We start from the raw sequence: 25,735 nt of genomic DNA on the forward strand, positions 1-25,735 counted from the left end.
AATGTGACCTTTTGACTCTATGTACAGTCCCAGTGCTGGTGATACTTTTTCACATCACTAATAGTCTTACTTGTAACAGCTTCATTAATAAATAAATTAAAATGCAGAGCTTTACCGTTTCTGTCTTTAAAAAAAGCAGGAGCCCTGCAGCTGCAAGAGCCATGACTGAAACAGGGGGCTCCAATGCCCCATGCAAGGAAGACCTGCTGGCAGTCCCACAGAACCCAGCTGGGGCCAGGGAAGCCCCACAGCAGGAAGCTAGCTGGGACATGGAGCCCTACAGCCCTCCACTGATAGCTCCATAGTTGCAGTGAACCCAGCTGGGGCCAGGAGAGCCCTACAGTAAAGAACTGGCTGGGACACAGAGCCCCACTGGCAGCCCCACAGCTGCAGGGACTTCAGGTGGGGCCAGCAAGCTGGGGGTGGCAGCCAGTCAGGGCCACCAATGAGGGGCCAGGGAGCTCAAAAGTGATTTGCGTGCCACTCACGGCCCATGCCAGGGATTGCCGACCCCTAGCTTAAATGCTTCCTTGAAAAATAAGGCAGTATGAGACGAGATAACAGATACTGAATAGCTACTGAAGGTCTGTCTATCTTGTCTCCAAAAAGTGGTCCAGTTTAGGTCAGATTTATCTAACACATGCTAGCTAAGCCTGACCTAAACGTGACCTTTTTCTTAGCAAAGACACTATGCAAAACATTTAGCAATTAGCTAATCATGTGGTAACATCTGCTAAATTCAGCCAGATAAAACCCTGGTTTAAAGTGACACCATGAACTTATGTATCCATACACATACACATAGACACTGGGAATTGTTTTCTTACCTTTCACAATATTACTACTATTAAGAAATTTGACAAGCACAAATGACCAAAAAATCCTCTAATTACCATTACTCAGTTTGTTTTTTGCATTTGAAAGTAGTAGGCGTATAACCCATTTCCTTTGTACATTACTTTCCCTTAATTGTGAGGGTCTTTCATGCAGCAGTAAGAACGAACGCTTAAAAACTGGAAAGTATGATTGCAGGGGAAATTTTTACCCAAAACAAGTTTTATCTTTTTTGGAAGTTCAAGTGGACATCATTTCCTTAAAGCCAAGCCAAAAGAACACAGAAAATATCTGAAAAATCATTTTGTTATTCTAATTTCAAGCATTAAAAAAATAACCTCTCAGGCTGTGCCTATACTACAGCTATCTGTCCACAGAAGTTGCTGTTGGAAGATATCTTCTGACAAGACTTCTGTCAACAGACTGAGGCCACACACGAAAGTGGATCTCTCTGTTGATCCACTCTCTCGACAGAACAGTGAATTGGAAACACAGCAGACAGGTTATCTGGAAGCCTTGTCTGTCAACAGAGGGGGCCCCCCTGGAACATCCACACAGCTTTTGTCAACAGAATCTGTTGATAAAGCCATTTTGCCTCATGGGGAAGGGGCAGAAGGCCGTCGACGAAACGTGCCAAGCTGACATATCGACAGAACATGTTTTTAGTGTGGATGCTCTGTGTGTTGTCGACAAAACATCTGCTGTGTCAACAAAACCCTTTAGTGGACATAGCCTCAGTGACAGCCAGAAGTTAAACTAGAAAGAATTCCCATTAGCAACATCAACCACTAAACTAAATGATTAATCCTTCACATTTCCCAATACAGATGCAAACCTTTTCATTACAAACAGACAAAGATAGTTAACTAAAGATATTAATCCAACAACTGTATTTGGATGTCAGAAAAATCATGGGATTTCATGCATAGATGGTTAGGAGTAAAGCGTGCTTGCTCAAAAGGGAGTGTTTATCATCTCCACTTACACTGGTGCAGCTACGCTGCTGTAGCATCTACCGAACACACTACGTCTGCTGACAAGAGAGCTGTTTACAATGTAAGTTAGACTGATATAATTGCATTGCTCAGGAGTATGGACTTTCCACCCCCTCAGTGACATAGTTATATAGACATAATTTTGTAGTGTGGACCAAATCTGAAGGCTAGTCTACACCATGGCACTACATCACTGTAATGTGCTTCTGGTGGTGATGTGCTTGATGATGGGAGTATGCTCTCCAAATAGAATAATTATTCCATCTCAAAGGGAGGCAGACTATCTCAAACAAAACATGTATACACTGAAATTTTACAATACAAAAAATTGGTATAAAGCTTAAGCTATTTAAATTAGGAAGTAAGCTAAAGAATAAAAAAGTTAAAACACTATTATATAATAAATTAGTATTGATTTTTATAAGCTATATAAAAGATTTATAAATATTTTCCAATGGAAGCTCTCTAGATATCCATCTTCAAATGTTTAAGCAAAAATATTAACTCCTAGTGAATCTGAATTAAAATATTTTATACGCTATTTATAGCTTTATTGAAATAATTTAGTAACAAACCCTAATTTGCACAGGAATCTGCTTATATAGTATTATTTAGTAACTGAACCAATCCCGTTCCATTGCTGTAAGTAATGCAATTATTTCATATTAAACAGTCTCCAAACTTTAATTTATCAAAAAAGTATTCCCTTCTACAACATAGGAGACTTGACACAAATACACAATGCTAAAAATCGAACTTTGTCAACTAGATTAGAAGCTTCTTCAAAAACATATTGATAGCATGACTGCTACACTAATTTTAGTGAACAACAAAATATGATGAAGCTGTGCCAGGCTGGATAGATTTTAAGAATTGTCTTAAAAATTCACTCACTACAAGTGATTTCTCCTCTTTTCCTCCTGGGATTGTGACTCAATGATACAAGTGGCGGGCATCATCCACTTACCACCAAAAACTATTATAAATGGACTGATTAATCCAGTCTAACCCAGCATTTTCCTTTACAGTAGCAAAATTTAACTATTTCTCTCCTTGTTCACAGGTGCCAACACCAATGCAGCTTTTTCCATTAATCTGATCAGAGTACTGAAACAAGTTTTGCTGAAGTTCTCCCTTTAAAGACTTCACCCTTCAACAATTCTCCAGGTATCAGTAGGGTATTTATATATTCAACATTCCCTCTGCCCTCTGAAAAACATAACCATGCACATACCACTTAGCAGCCTTTAAGGTAACAATGTAGTTACCTATGATTGCACAAAACCCCAAACATTTAATGGCTGTGTCTACACTACAGAAATAACTTCAAAGTAAGCATCTTCAAAGTTGACTATCTATACACCCTACTTTGATGTTTAACTTTGAAGCACGGCACTACTCCAGTCCCAGGAAAGGAGTACAAACTTTGAAGCTGGGCTCCCTACTTTGAAGTAAGGAAAAATGTGTAGATTCTCCACTAGCTACTTCGAAGTTAGTTCCTAGTGTAGACACACCCAATATCATTTTGTTACTCTTTCAAGTGCTAAATTTCTCTTAACGAAAATCAGAAGCCTACATTTTTCAAAAGCAACGAGCAATTTTTGAGCCTGATTGATTTTCTGAGAGTTGGATGCCAAAGAAGACAGCTGATCAGGGCCCCCAAAAAGAGGCATCCAAAATTTCTAATCACTTTAGCATATAAAAAAGTTCTAAGACTAATTATACTCTTCAATTATTCATCTCCCTGCTTTTAAGTGATGAGTTTTATAAATGTTGTGATAGGTATCCATATCAAACTTACATGTTGAATAGTAACAGAGAGGAAGCCATGCTAGTCTATACACTATCAAAACAAAAAGCAGTCAAGTAGCACTTTAAAGACTAGCAAAATAGTTTATTAGGTGAGCTTTCGTGGGACAGACCCACTTCTTCAGACCATAGCCAGACCAGAACAGACTCAATATTTAAGACACAGAGAACCAAAAACAGTAAGCAAGGAGGACACATCAGGAAAAGATAATCAAGGTGAGCAAATCAGAGAGTGGAGAGGTGGGGGGGGAAGATCAAGAATTAGATTAAGCCAAGTATGCAGACGAGCCCCTATAGTGACTCAAAGTTCCCATCACGATTTAAACCATGTGTTAATGTGCCGAATTTGAATATAAAAGCCAGCTCGGATGCTTCTCCTTCCAGAACGGTGAGATAATTCCTCTTCAGTAACACACATACCTTTAGGTCATTGACAGAATGCCCCATTCCATCAAAATGTTGACTAACTGGTTTGTGGATCTGGAGTGTTTTGATGTCTGTTTTGTGCCCGTTGACCCTTTGTCTAAGGGAGTTAGAAGTCTGTCCAATATACAAAGCATCTGGGCATTGTTGGCACATGATGGCACATATGATGTTAGTAGAGGAGCATGAGAAAGTGCCCGTGATTCTGTGAGTAGCCTGGTTAGGTCCAGTGATGGTATTTTCAGAGAAGATATGTGGACAAAGCTGGCAGCGGGCTTTGTTGCAGGGAAAGGTTCCAGGACTGGTGTTCCTGGGGTCTAGACTGTGGCTGTCAGTGAGGATCCTCATGAGGTTGGGAGGTTGTCTGTAGGAGAGAACAGGCATGTCACCCAGGGCCTTCTGGAGTGTAGCATTCTGATTAAGGATAGGTTGTAGGTCTTTAATAACTCATTGCAGTGGTCTGAGTTGGGGGTTGTAGGTGATGACCAGTGGTGTTCTGTTCTTGGCTTTTTTGGGCCGATCTTGGAGTAGCTGGTCTCTGGGTATTCGTCTGGCCCTGTCATTTTTTTTTTACTTCTCCTGGTGGATAATTGAGGTTTATGAATATTTGGTAAAGTTCTTGTGGTTTTTGGTCTCTGTCAGTTGGATCAGAGCAAATGCAATTGTACCTAAGAGCTTGACTGTAAACAATGGATCTAGTCACGTGTGCAGGATGGAAACTAGAAGGGTGTAGATAAGTATAGCAATCAGTAGGTTTTCGGTACAGTGTGGTACTGCTTAGGCCATCCTTGATTAGTGCTGTAGTATCTCTTGCATGTTGTAATCGAGGCATAAGTTGATGGTGGGGCGTAGATTGTTAAAGTCTCTGTGGAATTCTTCTCGAGCCTCTGTATCATAGGTCCAAATCATAAAGATGTCACCAATGTATCTTAAGTAGAGGAGTGGTAATAGGGGATGAGAGCTGAGGAATCGTTGTTCCAGGTCAGCCATAAATATATTAGCATATTGTGGGGCCATGCAGGTGCCCATAACAGTTCCACTAATCTGGAGGTATAAATTGTCCCCAAAACGGAAATGATTGTGTATGAGAACAAAGTTACAGAGGTCAGACACCAGATTGGCTGTGGTGGCATCAGGGATGGTATTCCTGATTGCTTGTAATCCGTCTTTATGTGCAATATTAGTGTACAAAGCCTCTACATCCATTGTGGCAAGGATAGCATTATCAGGAACTTTTCCGATGTTTTGTAATTTCCTCAGGAAGTCGGTGGTATCTTGGACATAGCTGGGAGCGTTGGTGGCACAGGGTTTGAGGAGGGAGTCCACGTAACTGGATAGTCCGGTGGTAAGGGTGCCAATACCTGAAATGACAGGGCATCCAGGGTTTCCAGGTTTGTGGATTTTGGGAAGTAAATAGAATAATCCAGGCTGCGGCTCAGATGGTGCGTCTGAGTGAATGAGGTCCCAAGTAGCAGCAGGGAGTTCCTTCAGTGGTTGTAATTTCCTTTGGAATTCCAAAGTGGGATCAATCTAATTCTTGACCTTCCCCCCCACCCCTGCACACTCTGATTTGCTCACCTTGATTATCTTTTTCTGATTTGTCCTTCTTGCTTACTGTTTTTGGTTCTCTGTGTCTTAAATATTGAGTCTGTTCTGGTCTGGCTATGGTCTGAAGAAGTGGGTCTGTCCCACGAAAGCTCACCTAATAAACTATTTTGCTAATCTTTAAAGTGCTACTTGACTGCTTTTTGTTCTGATATCAAACTTAATTGGCTTTCAAAATCAAAACTTCTGGGTTTGGGAACTTACACTTGTTTCCGTTTTGTAAGTACACGAAGATACTTGATTTTTCATGAACAAATAGAATGATGATTAAAAAAAAAACAGAGTACTTGCCAAGCTGCTAATTGCTCCTCAAAGACAGCTTTGTTCAATGCAAGCCTGACAAGATGCATACTTTCACTATATAGCTTTTCTGTGTGTTCACAGAACAGCCTACCTTGACTTTGAGCAGTGGTAGAAAGGTTAAACCCAAGACTACCACATAAGTCTTCTGGCAGACAGAATATGATCTAAATGAATTAGATCAAAGTTGGGGAACCAACCTATTGACCTCTTTGCTCCTGAGTTCAAAAAAAAAAAAAAAAAAAAAAAATCAACTCTGCATATACACAGTGCTTTTATATCTGAAGAATCATAGAATACAGGTTGAACTCTAATCTTTAGAATACAGGTTGAACTCTAATCTGTCACTCTCTGGTCCGGCATGGTCCACCATGATTTTATTTAGCTGAATGGCCCCATATCATGAGTGTGGGCAAGTTTCCCATGGTCCCATAAAGTTTGTTTACAGTCATCAGTTCCAGCTCTCAGTGTTCTGTGTTATTTAGCTCTAATTTACCCCTAAATGTCTTTTAAAAGCCCAGTAAGCATTGAAAGACTAAGTAATGCCGCTAGAAAATATTGACCTCCTGTGGTTTGGCAAATGTTCTCATTCAGCAGCAGTCAGGTCCCAAGGGTGCCATATTAGAGAGGTTCAACCTGCTACTAGAACTGGAAGGGACCTTGAGAGGTCATCAAGTCCAGTCCACTGCACCCATGGTAAGACAAAGCACTGTCTAGACTGGGGCAAGCAAGATTCGACCCACCAAGCCTTTTAATCCAACACACGGAGCAGCCACTCAAAGTGGCTAGCTGCTCCTTGTGGATTCTTTGGATTTAAACAGAAGTCTCCTTCATTAACATTTTTAACTTTGTCTGGAGTACAGACAATGAGGAAGAGCAGCTACTGTTTACATCAATTTTTCTATCATTACTTTGTAAACTATTAAGTTTCAAATACCAAAGGAAAAGTATCTAATTCATCATCACCATCTTGGCATATAAAATAAATATATAAACAATGTTGAGAATAGCTTTGCTTACTGTGAACTCTGCAAACATAATTCTAAATTAGCAAAAAAAATTTTAGCCATGTATTTTCACCTCACACAGATCTTCCCAACAGTTTATATATATGTTGTATTTTGTTTCTTCATAGCTTTTCAACCTGTAAATTAAGGTTCTGATCTTACAAAGCAATCAGCACAAGCAGATCTCAAACTTTCTGTTTTGACTTAATCTTTTCTGCAATTTTAGAACATCTGACCTGTATTTACCCTTACAGCTCACTCTAAAAATTAAAAAAAAAAAAATCAGCTACAGAAAATTAGGAAAATACCTTAAACCAATTTTGAAAACTCCATTCATAAAGAGAGATAATGTTGAAGAACTTCAGCTATCAAAAGCATTTATTCAAAGTTAGAAAGAAGGTGATCACCTAGCATGGACACCAAAAAGAAACATGCAGTGTTTACTTGTTTACTAAGCTGCCAACAAAGGACCTGTTTGTAGAGCACCTCCATCTCATTTTAAAATTTAGATTGACCCAGCAGCAATCGATCCATCAGGTGTTGATTTATTGTGTCACTGATGATGCAATAAATCAGTCTCCAAACACATTCCCACCGAAACCAGTACTCCAGCAAAACCAGAAGAGTAGATGGTATTGACAGGAGAGCAGACCCTATCAACCTTACCATGTGGAAGACAAAACAAGACAGTCGGTATGTTGACTTCAGCAACGCAATTTGCGTAGCTGAAATAGACCGATGGTAAAAGTAAGTGTAGACGAGGCCTAAGTGTCAAAAGCCTGTATGAAAAGAAAGGCATGCTCACATTTAGCACCATAATGTCTCTTCAGGCATCCAGAAATTTAAATATCGGAGGGGTAGCCGTGTTAGTCTGGATCTGTAACAACAACGAAGGGTCCTGTGGCACCTTACAGACTAACAGAAAAGTTTTGAGCATGAGCTTTCATGAGCACAGACTCACTTCATCAGATACTGGTCTGATCCAGCATCTGATGAAGTGAGTCTGTGGCTCAGGAAAGCCCATGCTCAAAACTTTTCTGTTAGTCTATAAGGTGCCACAGGACCCTTCATTGCTGTTAAGAAACTTAAAAGCACCTTTAAATTATTGATTACAGAAAAATAATACCATCTGACAAAACCTTGTACCTGGGAAACCTGTTTATCTTTTCATAGGCTCACCATAATAAATGGTCATGAGCATTCATGGGTAATACCCAGCTTTTGTTGAAGTGTTTTACACCCATGAAAGCTCACGATCAAATAAACATGTTAGTCTCTATGGTGCCATAGTACCGTTTGTTGCTTTTGAAGTTATAAACTAAAATGTCTATCCATCTCCGACAAAACTTGTTTCTACAATTCACAGCATCCTTCAAAACACTCAGGGGGGACAGAGATATTTGCATATGGTTGGCACACAAAGGATCTGTTTCAGTATGAAACATTAAAATGACCACTACATGTTATCAACAGATACTAATCCAGCACTTTTCCACTGCACTCACAGGGGTGAGAGGGAGTAAAAACAAGCCCAGGCAACACCAGCAAACTCTGGACTGAGACAGACCAGGCCCCATTCTCACAGCAACCTGCAGCTCAAGAGGAGCAGGCTGTGACAGGAGTCATTTATTCCAAGTCTGAAGCGTTTGCCACCAGTAGCTTAGCTGTCACCCTCCTCTGCTGTCTGCCTGAGCAAGCCCTGCCGTGTCACGGACGGTGCAGCTCCGCCAGGCAGTGAGTGGTGCTCTACAGAGTCTCCCCCGGGGCTGGGCCCGACCTGCATCACCCCGAGCGCCGGGCAGGGGTGACACAGTATCAGCCTCTCCCCTCACCCCGGGCGGGGGGACAGGCAGCCGCTCGCCGCCCCAGGTGCACTCGGTGGCTTCCCCCGGCGCACCCCGGTGATGCGGAGCTTCCTGTTCGGCGTCCCCAGTCCGGACAGCGCGCTTCGCCCCGGGGCCAGGGAAGCGGCGGCCTGTTTCCTCAGCGCAGCCGCCCCCGCCCCCGCCCCCGGCCCGGCCCGGCCCGGCCCCCGGGCCAAGCCAGCCCCAGCCAGCACCCTCCACCCCCGCCGCGGCGGCCAAGCCCTCCACAAAGCAGCCGCCCGAGCACCAGCCTGCCACTCCCTCGCCCGGGGCGCGGCAGCCTCACCTCGGGGTGCAGGATCGGGACGCAGCCCGCTTCTTTTGCATCCAGAGGCGCCGCCATCTTGGTGCGAGCCCGCCGCCTGCTGCACGCTGGGTAGCAACCCCCCCACCCCGGCGCGGGCCGCGGGGGCGGAGCAGCCGTGTGGGGTGGGGGGAGGGGAGAGACTCCCCAGGGCCCGGACAAAGTTGGCGCCCCGCACGCCCCGCCCTCAGGCTCTGACACGGGCGGGGGGAGGAGGAGCGCGCCCAACAATGACCCGCCCGAGTCCGGTCTCTGTCCCCCTCCTCCCCGGCTCCTCCAGCTCCGGCTGGTTCCGCCCCCGACTAGCGGCACCGGGGCAGTGGGAGAGCCCAGGGCTAAGCCCCGCGGGAGGAGCAAGAGCAGGGCCCGGGGCAGCGAGAACGGTGTGGCCCGGAGTTGCTTGTGACAGAGAATTAAGACCATGTCTACACTAGCAGTTGAGGCCGGCCCAGGTTAGGTTGACGCACAGCGACCACAGATAGGCTACGTCTGTGCTACAGAGCTCCAAAAGAGCGCGTCCGCACAGCCCCCACTCCTGCCGAGCGGCTACGCGGCTTTTCTGTCGGAAGAAGCAGCTTTAGAACGAGGGCGCACTTCCTGAAGTGGGAGTGGGAGAGCGCTGTCCAAAGGAGTGCCGCGTTCTGTCTGTTTACTCTCGAAAGCATGCTTTTTGTGTGTGGAAGCGCTGTGGGATCCTTCAAAAGGACTTGCTAGTGTAGACGCAGCCTTAGGGTACGTTGACACACCCAAGTTTTGTGCCCAAACTTATGTTAACAGCAAACCGGTAACCCAACATCAACAAAGGCTGCTCACGCTTGCTCCCTCTGCGGACAGATCGTGTCCACACTGAGGCACCATCACTGACAGATTGAGCAAAGCACTGTGGGAGTATATCCCCCAGTGCTGTGGCAAGGCAAAGTTGATCCCTGCACCTCTCAGGCTTCCATCCGAGTTCTCCCATGCAGTTGAAGCTGACCCAGGTTAGGTTGACGCACAGCGACCACAGATAGGCTACGTCTATGCTACAGAGCTCTTCTGAAAGAGTGCGTCCACACAGCCCCCGCTCCTTCAAAACAACGGGCCAGGGATCGGACACTCCGGCCCCAAGAGGACGGCTCTTTTGAAAGAAGGGCCTGCCGAGCAGCTACATGCGTCTTCTTTCAGAAGAAGCAGCTTTTGAACAGGGGTGCGCTTCCTGAAGTGGGAGTGGGAGACCGCTTTCCAAAGGAGTGCCGCGTTCTTTCCATTTACTCTCGAAAGAACGCTTTTTATGCATGGACGCACCGTGGGATCTTTCAAAAGGACTTGCTAGTCCAAACTTATTTTAACAGCAAACCGGCAACCCAAAATGACAAAGGCTGCTCACGCTTGCTCCCCCTGTGGGCAGATCATGTCCACACTGAGGCACCATCATTGACAGCCTGAGCTAAGCACTGTGGGTATGTAGTGAGTCAGTATGGCCTCCCGCGGACTTAGAGGCAGAGGATGCTGTGCAGAGGCCCTGGTGGGCGGGCCCGGAGCCAGAACACCAGAGGCCCGCCCCTCAGAGGGCGGGGCCCAGGGCTAGAAGTGCCAAGGGCAGTGCTCGGGACCCATTAAAGCCTGGGCCTCCAGGGAGGGTGGAGGTGCCTGTATGAGCTCCCCAGCACCAAGGGCAGGGCTCGGGACCCATTAAAGCCTGGGCCTCTGGGCAGGGCGGAGGCGCCTGTATGAGCTCCCCAGCGCCAAGGGCGGAGGGCCTGTTGCTGCCTGGCCCTGCCGGAGGAGCAAGCCCCTAGTGGCTCCGAACAGCCCTGGATTCAGATGCCCTAGGGGGACTACCCGGACTTCCCAGACCTGCCAGGACCCTCATGCCGGCGGAGACCCCCCAGCCTTGGAAGAAGCCCCAGGAGTGGTCTGCCCCAGAGTCCTGGCGGATCCCTACAGCCCTCAGGCCCGGGTTCGCCTCGGGTCCCCCGTGCTACCGCCGCCTGACTATCCCAATGACTTTGAGATGAGCAACTGGCCGGAGCCCCTGAAGGTGGACGATCTGGAGGAGACCGACCCAGAGGGACCCCCTGACCAGGTGGACTGGGACCTTCTGCCAGTGGAGGTAGAGGTAGGAAGTGGCCCGGGGAATGATGCTCCCGAACCCATGGCAGTGTGTTGCGGCCTGGATCCCCACTGCCGTGGTTGTGTGTGATCGACCCCCCCCGGGCTGGGTCGCAGTGGAGTGGGAGGGCCTGTGACCCCCTACCCCCTCCTTGACAGGGCCAGCCTGTGCTTGGCCTGTGCTTAACCCCTTGTGCTGTTGCCCCGCCCCAAAGTGAGGGCTGGGCTGGTATCGTATTGTAACGGTGAACTGCTGACCGCCCCGAACTGAGTGTGGGGCTGGTGTTCTAACCCTTTTGGGGTGCCGCCCACCCTACGCCAAGGGCTGGGCGTCTCGGGACTCTTACAGGGTATATATCCCCCAGTGCTGTGGAAAGGCAAAGGTGATCCCCGCACCTCTCAGGTTTCCCTCTGAGTTTTCCCATAGGCTCCTTAGCTGCTAGGAGCAGCATCATGAGTAGATGTGTGAGCTCTCCTGGCTGAGGAATGTCAAAGTAGTCCAGCTGTCCCCCACTGACCTTCGCTCCCCTCAGCAGTGTTCCTAGTGCAGAACAGAAGAGGCGCATTCTACTAAGTTAAATATGCTCTTTGGTCCCCAAAGTATCTCAGCTATCAAATACTTCCTGTAACTTTTAAAGGGGAGGGTTCCATGCCTGCAGGGCAGCAGAGATCAAAACAGTGAGCAGAGCAATCAGGGCAGGTACTGTGGGATGCTAGCAGAAGTCAGTACTGTCAAGAAAACAAACAGCAGAGGCTATGTCTATGCTGCACATTTTTTCAACTATACTTTTTTCAACATCCCAAGGTTGAAATAAGTTAAGTTAAAAAATCACATTCATGCAGCCACAGCATTGCAAAACCTAGCATTCTCATTTACAGCCACAGTTGTACAGCCACAGTGTTGCAAAAGGAGTGTTCCCATAAGCCAACAATAGCTGTGCTTTGTTCACCCACGTTCATTTTTTACCTTAAATAGGGGATTGTCAACGAAAGTCACTGGCAGAGCTGGAGTTACTATTTCGAGAGAAAAAACCCTCTTATCTCAACTTTACGTGCATGGCTGTGTGAATGCTGAATGTTTTGTTTTTTGTCTGAAAAAAAGTTTTTTTTTTTTCAGGAAGAAAAAAACCAAGCTGCAAGTGTAAACAAGCCCTGAGTTTACACTGGCTCTTTGACAATAAAGGGAGGGGAAAGGAAAAAAGTATCTTGAGCTGGAATTTTTTGTTGCCAAAACCTGTGGGGGTTTTTTTCCCCAATAAATGTTTCATTGCCATTCGTATGCTCTGACTCATCAAAAGGCAGTTTTTGCCAATGAAACTATTATAGAACGGACTTACTTACCCCTAAGTTACTGCAGGGAGCGATGGCCATGTTCCCCTCCTGGGGTCACTGTGGGCAGCCAAGAAATCCCACTATGAAGTTGACAAGAATGACCATAAACAGTCACCATAAGAAACCCTGTGTCCACACAATCACAGCATTGCTTACACTAAGCCGACATAGGCCTTATGTTTCTCATTCAGGTGGTTTTATTACAGCAACATAGCAGAGAAGGTACATCAATGGGAGGAAAATCTCAGTGTGCACCCCCTGCAGTTTTTTCCAATAAAACTGTATATTGTTGACAAAGCCTTAGTAATGTGGCTTCAGCGCCTCTTCATATCCTGTTAGGACTGATGGAAGGGCGAACAATGCACCAGGGGCCCAGGCTCATTTCCCCCACTGTACCCACCATCACACACACACACACACACGTGACCCCAGTCTGTGTCCACTGTGCTACTAAAACAAGATGGGAGGGATGGGGCATCATGAACATAATGATCAGAGTGTCACATTTTAACTGGTGGGGGGCGGGGTGAGTGTTTTCTGCAGAGGTGGAAAAAGTATCCAAAAAGTTACTTGAGTTAAAGCACTGCTGCTCTGGCGGGGGGAATGTACTTAAGTAAAAGTTATTGGTAGCCCTCTGGAAAACTATTTGAATAGAAGTGCACACACCCATCACATCTAGGTTGTACTCAAGTATCAAGAAACGAAAGCAGCTGCAATTTTATTCAAGTAACCTTTTGGGTAACTTTTGTACCTCTGGGTTTTCCCCCGACTGGGTAAGCTTAGTGTGTTGCAGTGGAATTCCTTGCTGGGTGAGTGGCAAACTCAGTGTGTTGTGGTAGCAGTCCCTGGTGTCCCAAGTGGTGCTGCATTTCACCAGGGCCCTGGGTTGGGGCCTGGTGGAGTAGGAAGGGCCTGGGCCCTCCCACTGGGGTTATAGCCCCCACACCCTATTGAACTCCCACTGTTAGGCCACGCTTCTCCAGCCTCCATGCCTGCACTACTGAAGCACAGTTAGGCCACAAAGCAATTCAACCCACCTTCAAAGGGACAGTCGCGTAAGTGCCGGTGCCCTAGCCCTCACAGGATAGAGTGTGCATGATGCCACGGCAGAGGTCTAGTCAGAGCCCTGGACTGAGAGTGCTGTTCTAATCCCAGCTCTTGCACAGACCTGCTGTGCCATATGAGGCAAATCACTTCCCCTCTCTGTGCCTTGGTTTCCCCATGTAGAAAATGGGGACAAAGTTATCAACCTCCTTTGTATAGTGTTGTGAGATCTATTGATAAAGAGCTAGTTTTTATTAGTTTTCAAAGATTCTCAATTTCTTATAGGGGATATCTAAAGTAAGTGGATACTTTTGAAAAATTTTGCCCTATTTTTGTTTCTAAATTCTTATTTTACAACGTAATTGGAGATTTTTAGTGCTCCAGATAAATTGGAAAGCAAAAGGTCCCTGAAGCTGTTAGTCACTGAAAGAAAGAACCCTCACTTAGAAACTGTACTTCTCTAGACTATAAACATATTTTGCTATGTAAATACTTATATTAACAAATATAGAGAAGAAAGGTGATATAAGACTTAGGCTTGCTCTTCACAAGGAGATTAGATTGAATTTAGTTGCCTTAGGTTGAATTTGTAAGGAATCAGTTCATACTACAAGGTTCATTCCGTCAACTTTAAGGGCTCTTAAGGTCAACTTTTGTACTCTTGCTTTTCACGAGTAACACTAAATTCAACCTTGCATGGTTGACCGTAGGGTAGTGCAGATGGACTGCTGTAAAATTTGATATTCTTCGCCTCTTGGATGTTTACTACAGTGCCTCAGTGTGACCACTCTGACATCACTTTAATTTCTGCTCTCCAGGTGTGCAGGAAACAGGCTGGGAAGATTTGGAAGTGATTTCCTGTTTGTCTAGTGTGGTGAGCAAAGCAGGCGGCGTGCCTCAGCAGCACATCTGGCCATGAATTCCCAGGGTTGCAGATGAGCTCCAGCATGGAGCATGCAGGAAACCCAGGACTTCATTGCTGTATGAGGGGATGAATCTGCACTGGGAAAACTATGAAGTAGGAAAAAAACTGAGATATTTATGCAAAGGTCTTACAGGGTGTGGAGGTAACAGGGTACACCAGGAATGCCCAGCAGTGCTGCATGAAAATAAAGCCATACTATAAAATAAAGGATGCAAACGGACATTCTTGGTCATCGCCACAAACATGGCACTTCTATGAGCATCTGCATGGGATTCTAGGGAGTGACCCAAGCACTGTCCCCAGTCTGTGGATACTTTTGAAGAGATTCCTTGGGAAACCTTTGGCAACAGCAAGGGGAACATGGATGAGGAAGAGGCAGAGGATGACAGTGGTCAGCAAAGGAATACAGCTGCGGATCTTGCCAACAGCCAGGAACTTTCTGTAATGTTGGATCTCATCACCTCCTCCCAGGACATTTTGCAGCCAAACCCTGATGACAGCGATTGCACTTCCGGTGAGTTTTCATTATTAATGTTTTTACAAGTGGACTAAGGCAGTTGGGTATGATCTGTGGCAGGTGCTGTACCTATTCAGCCCAGGGCCCCCCGAATAGCTTGTTAATGTCTGGGGATGGAGTGCCAATCCTCCTTGCACATCTCCACAAAGCTGTCGGACAGGTACTCTTTAATTCTTCTGATGAGGCTTTTGGAGAGGCCTGCCTTACTCCAACCTCCTTGAGAGGACACCTTTCCATGCCAAGCCACCAGTGAGTAATCTGGCATCATGGCACCAGAGAGCAGTGCAGCCAACTTAGTTAGCATTCATTCCTTATCAATTTTTCTTTTTTTTTAGGCAGGCTAATATCTCTTTTTGCAACCTAGAAGCAGAAGGAAAAGGAGCATTAAGCTACTATGCTATAGCACAAGCTGCTTTCCCATGCCCGGAGCACCTTCTCCCTTCCCCAGGTGTTAAATAGGAAGGGAAATTTTCACTTTCCCAGCACAGCTGAGGGCCATGTGGTGCCTGGGAAAGCTGCAGGGAGGAAAGTGCAATCTGCTCCACCATGCCTGGACCAACCGTCCTTCCCAGGCTGCTAGGAGAAGGAAAATATTCACTGTCTCATCTGATTGGAGAGTAGAAAAGCATGCCATGCCTGTGAGAGCATCAAAGCCCCAATAACACAATCGCATTGCCATGCTTGTTCCAGCCCTGACCTCACACGCATACCTCCATTTCTTTCCCTGTGCCTGTGGGGACAGGGAGAGTTTCAACGTCCCAACAGAAGGGAAGGAGAAACACATGGTGACTGACATACAGCCCGTAGGCCCCTGTCATGAAAGAATGAAGGGAAAAGGTTAAACTGTACATAACAATTCTCAGCAAGGGGTGGTTAGGTAAGCCGATGGAAGGAAGAGAAACTTTTTTGAACTGAGAATAATTTCAGTCTGAGGTGTCTTTTGTCCGTGTGGTTGATGCACAGAGGACAGAGAGAGGATTGCTCCTAAATAGTTGGAATGAATCCAGTAAATATCCTGGCATAACCAGCCATAGATGTGTAAGTAGAAGGAAATGTGTAATTAGATGCAATCAGGTTATGGTTATTTTGAATTTTGTGTGGACTATCTTCTTTTTTTTTTTTCCAGTGGCTTTGGTTAATGATTTGATTCCTTCCCCTGTAATCTGTACTTTAAGATGAATCCTGGAGAAGTTATTCTCTGTGCTGCAACTGGTATGATTATTTTCTCTCGTTTTATGAATAAATTACTTTTTTAAAGCAAATAATTTGATCCCTGTGTCCTAGAGGAGAGTCTGTGTATATTTATGCCTTAGACTGAAAGGTCAGCTACCAGATTACAATGTTTCTAAGATCTCTTCTGAAAGAGGGTTAAAACCTTGGCGTACCCCACATGGAGACATCCCAAGTGTGTCCTCCTGGGTTAAAGGGCTCTTTTCTCATTCAGGTGGTGACAGCAATTACCCCTCAAGCTCAGGGAACCTGTGGCCATGGGGAGCCTTTTAAGCAAAGCCTGTTACAGGCAAGGTGTTAAGTTTTTTGTTTTGGTTTTTTGCAGGCCCTCACTTTCTGTAATCAGTGTGATAATGGGGAGGTAACCCTGATAGCCCTCCCACCCCGCCCCACCCACTTGCAGCATGCATAGCTGCAGAATCGGCTTTTGCAATCACAGGCTTGGAAGCAGGGGTCCAATCTGTGCCTTACCATGGCTTGGAGTGAACCATGTCAAGCAGGTCCCTGAAAATCTCTTTGGTGTCGCCTGCTGCACAGAGGATCCTTAAAAGTCAAAATGTTTTTGCTTTAACAACCATAACCCTAGTAATGCAATGGACACAGTGGGTGGGTTGTGAAATGCATATTTGCATGCAGGGGCAATGTGTGGGGTGCACAAGGAGGTGACATGCACCCCCTGTGCCTACCCCTCCCCCACATCAGTGCTGCACCACTTTTGGTGATTGCTCCTCCCCCACAATAACTGTGATTATATTTTCCAATATATATTTTGCATTGAACATTACATTTCATCTATCAGTTTGGTGCCCAGTTACCCAGTTTTGAGAGATCTCTTTAACATTACATTAACGCTTTGGACTTAACTGTCTTTAGTAATTTTTTTTCTCATCCCTCCGTGAACATTGCTAACTCAGAGTTGATCCTCTTTTTCAAATCATTTATGACTATCATTGAAGAGTACTGGTCCCAGTACAGATTGGTGGAATTCCTACTATTTACACCTCAACATTGAAAATTGACCATTTATTCCTACCGTTTGTCCTCTTTTCAACTAGCTACTGAGCCATGAGAGGACCTTCTCTCGTAGCCCACAGCAGCTTACTTCACTTAAGAGCCTTTGGTGAGGGATCTTGTCTACTGGATCACGTTTACCCATGTGTTTGACACCCTCAAAGAATCCTAATACATTGAGGTATGATTTCCCTTTACAAAACCAAGCTGATTCTTTTCCCAACATATAATTCTCATCTGCATGTCTGATAATTCTGTTCTTTATTATAACTTCAACCCATTTATGTGGTAATGGAATTAGATTTACTGGCTTGTGACTGCCAGGATTACCTCTGAAGCCTTTTTTATTAAAAGAGAGCAGTCTGCCCTCTTAAGATCTAAGGTGTAGTTTAATATGAAGGGTAAGGAAGCTGAGATGGAAGGCATTTGTTTTTGTTGATACAAGACATCAAATTGCCACTATTTATGTAGGTGAGTGCAGCATGTATTTGGTCTGACTATTTACCAGTGTGTTTTGTAACGCTTCTGAACAGGTCATTTCAGATCCCTTGAGCCATGAAGAAGCTTTACTCTAAGATGGAGTCTTTGTGGATCCAGCTGCAGCATGCAATCTGTGACCTAGGGCAGCAGATGAGGCAGAAGCATGTGATGGACAAACTGTCATCCTGAGAGGGTAACGAAAACATGTATGTGAAGGCCTTGTGGGATCTATTAGGATTACTGTGGCTGCCATCTGTGGATTGCTTGAGCCATGAGGGAGGGAAGGAAGGCATACAAGTGGGGAGCATTCCTTTCAGTGGCTGCTTCTACACATGCCACTTTCAGAGGAAAGTGGCATGCTAGTAAACAGTCTGAAATTTGCTAATGGGGCACAGATGCAAATTCCCAGTACCTCATTAGCATAAGGTCACTTGATTTGGAGTCCAGAAGAAGGGGCCTCCGGAAGACCCCCTTCCCCTGGGGCCGCGCTTCTACATGTTGTTTTGGAGTCTGGAAGAACGTCTTCCGGACTCCAAATCACATGACCAACTGGAAATTTGCATCCATGCCTCATTAGCATATTTTGGGCTGTTTATTAACATGCCACTTTCGCAGGAAAGTGGCATGTGTAAAAACAGCCCATGAGAAAAGCACCACCTGGAGAACGTACACTGAGACCCACACTGGGGCGAAACAGGAGCATTTAGTATTTTGAGTGGTTGCAAAGAGGTCTGTCATTGGAAATCTCCACCGCTGGAATATGTGTAGGAGCACACGGTTGTTGAGTTCCCCCTTGTAGTCCTGAGAAAAGTGTCTGCTTGGGCCCTCCACAGTGGTGGTGTGGTATCTAGGCAGGTATAATGCTGTGATGTTGATATTGTGCCTGATACGCTATTGCCAAAGACTCATGGTTTCCATGCATAGAGAATGTGATGCCCTTTGTTTATGTAAAACACGAGCCGCATTGTCTGTAAGGATCTGCATGGTCCTGCATTCGGTGATCAGCAAGAAGTGGGGGATCAAGTGTGGTGAACTGCCTGCAGATTTATATGCAGAAGGGAGTCTGCAGGGGGTCAGGGCTCTAGAGGGAAGGCAGAGGCAGGTGTGCCCTCTACCCCAGCCCAACAGTGAAGCATCTGTGATGATGGTCAGTGTTGGTGTCTTCTGAACAAAGGGAACCTCATACAGATATTCTGTCCCGCAGACAGTGGGGAGTATTTTATTTTGTCTGGTATCATGAGCATTTATTTATGCTCTCTCCGTGTGAGACATAATTTATATGGAGCCGTGCATGTATGATCTCATGTATCTGATGACGAGGGTTGTGACAGCCATGTGGTTGAGCAGTTGCAGGCAAGCCCTGGCAGATACCTCTGTTCTATTTTGTGTTGTGGATATCAGGTTGGTTACAGTGAGCAAGCAAAGACCTGCTGGAGAAGCTGTGGCAGAGGTGGGCAAACTTTTAGGCCAAAGGGCCACATCTGAAAATTGAATGGATGGCCATTGATAAAGAGGGGGTGGGATCTGGGAGTAAGGTGTGGGTAGCAGGTAGCAGTGAAGCAGGGTTAAGATGGGTTCCCTGCCTGTTCTGGCTCCACATGGCTCCTGAAAGAGTCTGGCATGTCCTGCAGCTCCTGGGACTGGGATGGCAGTGGGGCAGGTAGCACTGTGTACTGCTGCTGTCCACAGGCGCTGCCCCTGCATCTTCCATTGGAGCTGCATGGTGCGGAGGTGGGCGGGGGGGAAGGGTAGTACCTGCAGGCAGGGGCAGCATATGAAGATCCTCAACCTCAGAAGCCACAGGGATGTGTTTGCTGCTTCTGTCAGTAGCATGGGGCCATGGCAAGCAGGAGGCCTGCTGCACAACTGGACTGGTCATCTCATGGGCAAGATTAAAAGCCGTGAGTGGCTGGATGCAGTGTGCAGACTGTAGTTTGCCTTCGCCAGGACTATGGTCTCAGGAGACTTGAGATGGACTCCAATGAACTCCAGCTCTTGCACTGTTTTGAGAGACTTTTATTTGGCGGCCTAACCTCATAAAAATTGCCACAGTCTGTTTGGCTTGTACTGCTTGTCGTGTTGATTCCATTGTCCAAGTATGGGAATATCATGATTCCCTGTCTGTGGAGGCAGGCTGCAGCCACTGCTAGTACCTTTGAAAAAAACTCAAGGAGCAATGGATAGGCCAAAAGGGAGGACCCTGTATTGGAATGGAAATAGTCCTTCCTGTCGTATCCTAATGTAAATAGGAGACATATCCAATGGAAGGGTTGAATTGTTATAAGAAATCATGTATCCTTGAGGTCGAGGGCCAAGAAGCAATCCCCTCCCTAGTGCTGGAATTATTGTGCCTCGTATAGCCATTCTGAAATGTTGAGTCACCATAGATCAAAAACAGGTCTTCACCCACCTGACTTTTTCATTGTAAGAAAATAATGAGACTAAAATCCCCTCCCTCTGTGCCTTGCTGGAACAGGTTCCACTTCTCCTAAGTGTGTGGGGTGGATTACCCCCAATTCATGAGATGACAAGGTGTGTATTCCTGCACCATTTATAAGCCCAAATTGCAAGTGCTGCAGCATAGCTCCTTTTGGACCTGTGAAGATAAGAACTTGTGTAATGTATAAATGGATTTGATTATTTTTTTTTTAAATGTGCAAATTGCCATATGTTCTGCATGACAGCACTGCCTGCCTCCAATACCTAAGAAATAACATATACACACTCAGTCCATTCCAAACACATTGGCAAACTTCAACTCTTCAGCCTTCATCCTCACCAACAACAAATTTCCTTCTGAACAGATAGCCATTTGTCCACATTAGTGTTACAGAAGGGTGAGGCCTGCCAGGTGTTTAAGACCTCTATTCACATCAGTTTTAGTTTGTTTCCTCAGTAACAGCTGATCGAACATTTAACTAATCTGAAGGAGAGGCTGGGGATGTAAGGAACTAATTATCCATCAGATGGCTAACTGGATAAAGTAAAGAAGGAAGTTAACAAGTAGCTAATCCTGGAACCCCAAGAAAAAAGAAAAAAGCCATATTGGATAAATAACAGAGTAAAAGAGGCAGTTAGACAGACACTTAAAAAAATCCATGAGGAAAATAGAAAAGAGCGTAAACTCTGGCAAGTCAAGTGTACAAGTACAGTAAACCCTCGATTTAACGGACCCAATATAACAGACTTTGGAAATAATTGACACTGTCTGCCCCCGCTCCCCCAATAAATACCAGAGACTCACTAGAACCGCTGCTAGGGCTGGAAGAGCTGCTGGAGTGACTGGGGCCGCCGAGGCTGGAGGGGCCACCACAGTGGCTGGGGCTGGGGGGGAGCTATGGTGGGGGCCCAAGAAATCTCCTCCCTCAGCCCCATGTGCATGGAGTATATTGGCACCCAGCTGCTGCCGCCTCCAATGGTGCTGAGCAGCAGCCATGGTGTTGGAGGCTGCTGCCCACTCTCAGGGTGGGAGTGGCCACACTTTACCTTCGGGCAGGCAACTCGGAGCCGAGGGCTGGAGGAGCTGCAGCGCTGAGAGCTGCAGGAGGTGGAAGGAGCCAGGCCAGCATTCATCTCTTCTAATTGGGAGAAGGAGATGGAGGTGTGAAGGGAATAATAGGGCAGGAGCGGGGAAGGGAAGGCGGGGGCGGAAGACAGACCCGTGGATGGCAAGTCTATTACACATAGGCAGAAGAAGATGATTTTGTAAATCAGGTTTATTCTATTATTATTATTTATAAACCAGGTTTATTTTCTCTACTACCAAATCTATCTAAACCTGGAAATCCTGGACACCGCATCATCTCAGGCATTGGTACTCTCACTACAGGATTATCTGGATATGTGGACTCTCTACTCGACCCTACGCTACCAGCACTCCCAGCTTTCTTCAAGACACCACCAACTTCCTGAGGAAACTACAGTACAGTGGTGACCTTCAAGAAAACACCATCCTGGCCACCCTGGATAGAGAGGCCCTTTACGCCAGTATCCCACATGAAGATGGACTCCAAACTGTTAGAAACAGTATCTCTGATGATGCCCAGATACAACTGGTGGCACAGTTTTGTGACTTTGTCCTCACCCACAACTATTTCACATTTTAGGACAATTTATGCCTTCAAATCAGTGGCACCGCTATGGGCATCCACATGGCCCCACAATATGCCAATATTTTTATGGCTGACCTAGAGCAATGTTTACTCGGCTCTTGTCCACTAGCTCCCCTCCTCTATTTGTGCTACACTGATGCTATCTTCATCATCTGGACCCATGGGAAAAAGGATCTTGAAGGGTTCAACTGTGATTTCAACAGTTTCCACCCCACCATCAACCTCAGCCTGGACCAGTCCACACAAGAGATCCACTTCCTGTACACTACAGAGCAAATAAGTGATGGCCACATAAACACCACCCTACACCAGTAACCCACAGACCACTATGCTTATCTAAATGCCTCCAGCATCCAGCCAGGGCACACCACATGATCCATTGTCTACAGCCAAGCTCTGAGGTACAACCACATTTGCTGCAATCCCTTACACAGAGACAAACACCTACAAGACCTTTACCAAGCTTTCCTTAAACTACAATACCCACCTTAGGAAGTGAAGAAATAGACTGACAGAGCCAGATGTGTACCCAGAAGCCACTTGCTACAAGACAGGCTCAAAAAGGAAAATAACAGAACACCACTGACCATCTATAGACCCCAGCTAAAACCCTCCAGCGCATCGTCGATGATCTACAACCCATTCTGGACAATGATCCCTCACTCTCACAGACCTTGGGAGGCAGGCCTGTCCTCGCCTACATAGCTTGCCAACCTGAAACAAATTCTCACCAGCAACTATAGACCACACAACAGTAAGTCTAACTCAGGAATTAATTCCTGCAACAAACCTCAGTGCCAACTCTGCCCACATATCTACACCAATGTAACCATCACAGGGCCTAACAACATCAGCCACACCATCAGGGGTTCATTCACCTGCACATATAGGCCGTGTCTACACATGCCCCAAACTTTGAAATGGCCACGCAAATGGCCATTTCGAAGTTTACTAATGAAGTGCTGAAATGCATATTCAGCGCTTCATTAGCATGCGGGCTGCCGCGGCGCTTCAAAATTGACACGCCTTGCTGCCGCGTGGCTCATCCAGACGGGGCTTCTTTTCGAAAGGACGCCACCTACTTCGAAGTCCCCTTATTCCCATGAGCTCATATGGGAATAAGGGGACTTCGAAGTAGGTGGCATCCTTTCGAAAAGAAGCCCCGTCTGGATGAGCCACGCGGCAGCAAGGCGTGTCAATTTTGAAGCGCCGCGGCAGCCCGCATGCTAATGAAGCGCTGAATATGCATTTCAGCACTTCATTAGTAAACTTCGAAATGGCCATTTGCGTGGCCATTTCGAAGGTTGGGGCACGTGTAGACGTAGCCATACTAACGTAATATATGCCATCATGTGCCAGCAATGCCCCTCCACAATATACATTGGCCTATCTGGACAGTCTCTACCTAAAAGACTAAATGGACACAAATCAGATATCAGGAAAGGTAACAAAAAATCTGTAGCAGAACACTTCAGTCTCGATGGACACTCAGTAACAGATTTAAAAGTAGTCATCCTGCAACAAAAAAACTTCAAAGACAGATTCCAAAGAGAAATTGCAAAGCTGAAATTCATTTGCAAATTTGACACCATCAATCAAGGATTGAACATAGACTGGGAGTGTCCAGCCAACTACAAAAGCAGTTTCTCCTCCCTTGGTGTTCATACGTCCACATTAGCAGCTGGAAGTGGGCCACATCCTCCCTGACTGAACTGACCTCATCAACTCGCATTTTTCTTGACTGGGACTCCCTCCTTTTCATGTGCCAGTATAATTAGACCTGCCACAGGAATCTCTACTACAGTGCATCTGACAAAGCAGGTCTTTGCCCACAAAAGCTTATGCTCCAAAATATCCGTTAGTCTACAAGCTGCCACATGACGTCTCGTCATTTTTGTAAATCACTGAAACTGTTGGTCTCCATCACTGAATGCTCCGAAAGGGGTGCTATATCCAAGCATCTGTTTTCCCATTGGATCACTGGTTGCATAAAATCATGTTACCAATGGTGTGGCCAACAATCCCCCCATGGGGATTCACACATATTCTTCCAGACCCCTATCAACATCCATAGCTTTCCTCAACAACATACCCATCACAGGCACCTGTAAGGCTGCAGCCTGGGTTCAGCCCATACATTTACACACCATTATGCATTATATTAACATGCAATATGAGATGCCTCTTTCAGACTCGCCGTACTGTCTTCTGCCACAACTTCAGCTTGGAAACCTCCCCACTCCTTCCAATGGAGGGCACTGTTCTGAAGTCACCTAAAAGTGGAACAGCCACAGGGACAGCAAAAAGAAGAGATACATACTCACCTTGTGCAGTAATATAGGTTCTTTGAGATGTGTGCCCCTGTGGATACTCCACTACCCTGCCTCCTCCCTCTACTTCGGAGCTTATCAGTCTCTGTAGTAGAAAAGAAACAAAGAGGAGGTTGGTCACCCAGTACCAGTTGAGGCAGCATGAGATGGGGACTGTGCACATGTAATCTAATCAGGCACTGCTGCTGCATATCTGATTACGAGTGCAGGGGCAAGCACACACCTAAAGTAGAGCATCCCCTGGAGCCCACATCTCAAAGCACCTATATTCTTAAGGGGAGGAGGGATAGCTCAGTGGTTTGAGCGTTGGCTTGCTAAACCCAGGAATGTGAATTCAATCCTTGAGGAGGCCATTTAGGGATTGGGACAAATAGATGCCAGGGATGGTGCTTGGCCCTGCCAAGAGGGCAGGGGACTGGACTAGATGACCTCCTGAACTGGAAGGGACCTCTAGGAGATGTGTGTGCATGTGTACTGCACAGGTGAGAAACTATCTGAAGAAGTGGATCTCCCCCACAAAAGCTGATAAGTTATTTTGTTAGTCTTTAAAGTGCTACATGACTGCTGGTTTGTTTTGATAGAATACAGACTAACACGGCTGTCTCTGTTACGTAAAGGAGCCAGTTAGAGGCCTACTAGGAGAGAGTATGAAATGAGCACATAGCACCCCTCCCCAATGTTAAATTACTGAATTTGCAGCCTGTCACTTAAGTCCTTCCCTACGTCTGTTGTTCCTTTACCTGCATGTCCTGATCAAGCTAACATTGCTATTTGGCTGGACTTTACCCCAATGGTTAGACAGTGTTGTTCTTCTGCTTTGCCACTGACTTGCTGTTCAACTTTGGACAATTTATTCATCTGTGAACAAATACAATACCATCTAGTTCATAAGGGTGCTTTGATAATTTATTAATGTTCCAATTGATTTAAAGTTCTTAGATGAAAAGTACTTTGTAAGTAGAAGGAATCATTAATTAATTGATCCCAGAAAATTCTCTTATGTTTGACTACCACAAATATCAGTATCTGATGTGTGAAGTGTTTTCCATATTTACCAAAGAGATTTTATCTCATGCTATTTGGTTTGCAAGCAGTAAGGATGAAGTAGGACAAGTCTATAATATTGGCAAATCCTGACATCCATTGCAAAATGCAGTTAGACTCTAAGGCTGGTAAAACTGGAGATACTATGCATGAACATCAAGAATGCACAGTATTGCCTTTCATTTGTTTCTCCTTTTGGATTAAACTCATTCCTATGCAAAAGGACACACAAAGTTTACACTATTTAATTCCCACTTAAAACTTCAAAACAGACTGTGACTTAGAATGTTAGAGGTATTTGGGCTGATCATTTGCACAGTAGGAATTTCATCTTCACTGAATACACAATTAAGATACAAGTAACTTCTGCACAGGTAATGAGATCTAATTTACTTAGCTTACACACACACACAGATGCAAAGAGTGCAATATAATTTCTGCTTGATAATTGTAATTCATTTTTTGAATTGTGAAATT

The 25,735-nt window shown here is 45.7% G+C and overlaps 1 protein-coding gene across 3 annotated transcripts in view; it reads right to left on the reverse strand.

The window, feature by feature from the left end:
- ZDHHC17 (zDHHC palmitoyltransferase 17) overlaps positions 1 to 9,208 on the reverse strand; it is a 173,980-nt gene extending 164,772 nt beyond the window's left edge. For all 3 annotated transcript variants that reach the window (XR_012647983.1, XM_075012521.1, XM_075012505.1), the window contains exon 1: positions 9,125 to 9,208. Coding sequence is in view for 2 of the 3 variants with exons in the window: in XM_075012521.1 (XP_074868622.1) it covers positions 9,125 to 9,181 (57 nt within the window). In the remaining variant the exon portion in view is untranslated. The remainder of the gene's footprint in view (positions 1 to 9,124) is intronic.
- Positions 9,209 to 25,735: the final 16,527 nt, after the last annotated feature.

The sequence above is a fragment of the Carettochelys insculpta genome, chromosome 1 (assembly GCF_033958435.1).
Source record: "Carettochelys insculpta isolate YL-2023 chromosome 1, ASM3395843v1, whole genome shotgun sequence".
NCBI classification, from domain to species: Eukaryota; Metazoa; Chordata; order Testudines; family Carettochelyidae; genus Carettochelys; species Carettochelys insculpta.